The sequence below is a fragment of the Propithecus coquereli genome, unplaced genomic scaffold, assembly GCF_000956105.1.
Source record: "Propithecus coquereli isolate 6110/MARCELLA unplaced genomic scaffold, Pcoq_1.0 Scaffold435, whole genome shotgun sequence".
In the NCBI taxonomy this organism is placed as follows: Eukaryota; Metazoa; Chordata; class Mammalia; order Primates; family Indriidae; genus Propithecus; species Propithecus coquereli.
Window position 1 is genome coordinate 3,001,840 of NW_012150119.1, and position 3,261 is coordinate 3,005,100.

General features: G+C 41.8%; 1 protein-coding gene across 1 annotated transcript in view; it reads left to right on the top strand.

Moving 5' to 3' along the window:
* ARHGAP44 (Rho GTPase activating protein 44) overlaps positions 1-3,261 on the top strand; it is a 201,383-nt gene that overhangs the window by 147,311 nt on the left and 50,811 nt on the right. Inside the window, exon 5 of the mRNA XM_012653930.1 lies at positions 781-898. Coding sequence (XP_012509384.1) covers positions 781-898 — 118 coding nt within the window. The remainder of the gene's footprint in view (positions 1-780; positions 899-3,261) is intronic.

Here is a 3,261-nt window from a genome sequence, read left to right on the forward strand (position 1 = left end):
CCAGAAATATTTGTACTTCCTGCTAAAGATTTTTATGAGTGGCTTCCTCAGAAGGCCAGCACTCTCCCCACAAAGATAAATTTTTAAGAAAATATAAGTGAGGTATCTAAATGTTGATTTGAAGTTGTTTTGTGCTCACCAGTGGAGACTTTGGGTTTCATATGTGTTTGAAGTCCAACCTCTATATCTTCTCGCTGAGCATACATTACTGGCTTCCGCCTACCAGGCAACTATTTCCAAACTCAAATGCCCACAGGATAGGCAGGGAACTTAAAACAAAAGACAGAGACTGTGCTTAAGAGGCAGCAATACCGATTTTGGAATATATAATACATCATTATTAACTGTAGTCACCCAGATTAAATTTCAAATGTCTCGCCATAAAAAATGATGAGTAGGTGAGGTGACGGATATGTTAATTAGCTTGATTTAATCATTCCACATGGTCTATATATATCAAGACATCACATCATGCCCCACAAATGTCTATAATTATGATTTGTAGATTAAAAACATTAATGTTGTAAAAGAGACGGCAGTAGTGATTGCCATTTGGCTTTAGTGTTTGCAAGACAGTAGGAAAAACAGTGGCAAATTGGAGGGCGGGGCCCCCTTTCTCCCGGTATAGTGCTTGGTACGTTTCGTCATCTCTCCTTTCCAGTGAGGGTGTGGAGTTCCCTGGGTAATATTTGTAGCCAGGTATTTTCTCAGCGTTCCCACAATATCCCCAGGGCTCTACCTGTCTCACATCTCTCCTCTTTTTCTTCTATTTTTTATCAGGTGGCAGCAGACTTCCAAGTCTTCAGGTTTGTCCAGCAGCTTACAGCCTGCAGGTGCCAAAGCTGATGCCCTCAGGGAAGAAATGGAGGAGGCTGCCAACAGAGTGGAGATTTGCAGGGTACCCGCCCTCTTTGCTCCTCTCTACTGGGACAGGCTGGGGAGCCCTCAGGGATTTCCTTCTTGTTCACTGGAGTTCTCTTAAAACTCTATTAGTGAGTCTCTAGTTGAACTAAATGTCCCCACGCTTGCCTGCCAACACCTCCAAGGAGTACAGGATGAAGCCAAAGAGTTGGGGCTTTGGTGGTGACCTAGACAGGGAGGCAGTATTCGGTTGTCACTGGTGCTCCTGCATGGTAGGCAGAGAGAAACTGACCTTTGTTTCTATGTGAAGCTTTTGTGAATTATCTGAGTCCCAAAGAATAAATTCAAGACCACACAGGACACTTGAGGATTTAGAGCACGGATGAGCCTTGACTCATTGTTGATATTAAATTGTTTCTTTTCTGAAATTTGCTTTTTGATATTTCCTGAGTCACATTATCAGTCCTATGCCTCCTAGAATACAAAGTTGAAATGCTAGCCATGGAAATAGTCATGGAAAAGAAAACCTCCCACTTGTTAAGAGACAGTGCATCATTCTAAAAATTGTGTCTCTGTACTTGTGGAATGATGTCCTTTGTTATGCTCATTCAAATGTTTCCCATTTACTTTCCCGACAAACATTGTATGGGACTTAATTAGCAATATACCATTCACGATACTCAGTGTATATGTACATCTGTTTACATGCATATATGTCAGTTTGAGTTTCCAAGGAAACCAAAACTATATTTAAACCCAAGGAACAAAAATATCATGTTTTTATAACTATTCTGGAAACATCTTGCATTAATCACACACAGTTTTAAAGGAGAGTGGCCACTTTACATGTGGACATCGCTGTTCCTTGTGGCTCTGTGGAGTCTTGTTGGGCTGTCCATTGGCTTATTCTTTTACAGCCGCCCTGTGCAAGTGGCTTCGACCTTGCAGTCAGGTGACATTCAGAATCAGGTAGAATTTCTCCCTGGAATTAGAAACATCGAAAGATTTGTAAAGGATTCATTGTCTCCCAGCCTGCAGTACTGGGGAACCAAGCAAAGCGAGACCAGCACCTCAGATCCAAGGTTCTTTGTGAGGAAAGCCGATTTGTCCTTTGAACGTCTGCGTAAATGGCAAATATCTGGCTGCTGTGCTATTCCTGAAGTGTCACTCTTCTCTCCTGCTGATTTGACATTTACTCCGTGTATTCTTTTACCATCTACCAGAGATCTGTGTTCTTCAGCTAAGAGTCTTTTAAAAATTCCTTTTCCACTAGACATAGAGGGCGGTGTTAAGAGGGGGTGCTGAGTGTGAGTATCCAAATATATCAGGGTAAAAGTTCAGTGGCTTCATACATTCTTATGTAGCGCCTTACAGTTGCTACTGCGCCAAAAATATATTCAATTCCTCTTCAAAGATTACAAAAGTAATACATGTTCACCATAATCAGTTAAAAAATACAAAAATATGTCAAGAAAACGCCAGTATTCTCCCCCTTTTTGCCCAGCAACCCCTCTGTTTCCAAACAAGGTGGCTAATTCCTCCTTCCCACCGATACTTATTAAGACTTTGTTGTGGGCCAGGCGCGGTGGCTCACGCCTGAAATCCTAGCACTCTGGGAGGCCGAGGCGGGAGGATCGCTTAAGCTCAGGAGTTTGAGACCAGCCTGAGCAAGAGCAAGACCACTGCTCCACGAAAAAGAAAGAAAAAAAAACCCAGCCAGGCCTTGCGGCATGTGCCTGTAATCCCAGCTACCTGGGAGGCTCAGACAGAAGGATCGCTTAGACCCCAGGAGCTGGAGACTGCAGTCAGCTACAGTGACACCACTGCACTCTAGCCAGGGTGGCAGAGTGAGACTCTGTCTCAACAAAAACAAACAAGGCAACTGAACACCCCTCCTCACAACTCCCCACCCCTTCATATTTAAAAAAAATCGAAAATAAAAAAAAATCATTAAAGACTTTGTTGTGACAATGTACTCCCTTACATGCCAAGTGGCCATAAAAGTTATAAGGATGTGGAAGCCAGTGTGAGGGCCTGTTTTATACCCCTCCACACCTTTCTTCATAATCATCCAGACATACTCATACGTGGCATTTTCCCAGTTACTTATGTGTTTGTTTTTAATAAAACAGTCATACTGTTTATATTAATCTACCACTGTTCTCCATTAACCACTACATTCTGAACACTTGTTTATTTTAGGAGCTATAGCTCTAACTTAGTCTTTTTTATAAAGTACCTAATATTCCATACTAGGGATAGACACACACACACATATACATACATCATGATTTATTTAGTTATTTTCCTATTGAGGGATGTTCGAACTGGTGTGTTTTTGTTTTATTTTTTGCCATCCCCCAAAATGATACAATAAACATCCTTATATGTATATCCCTA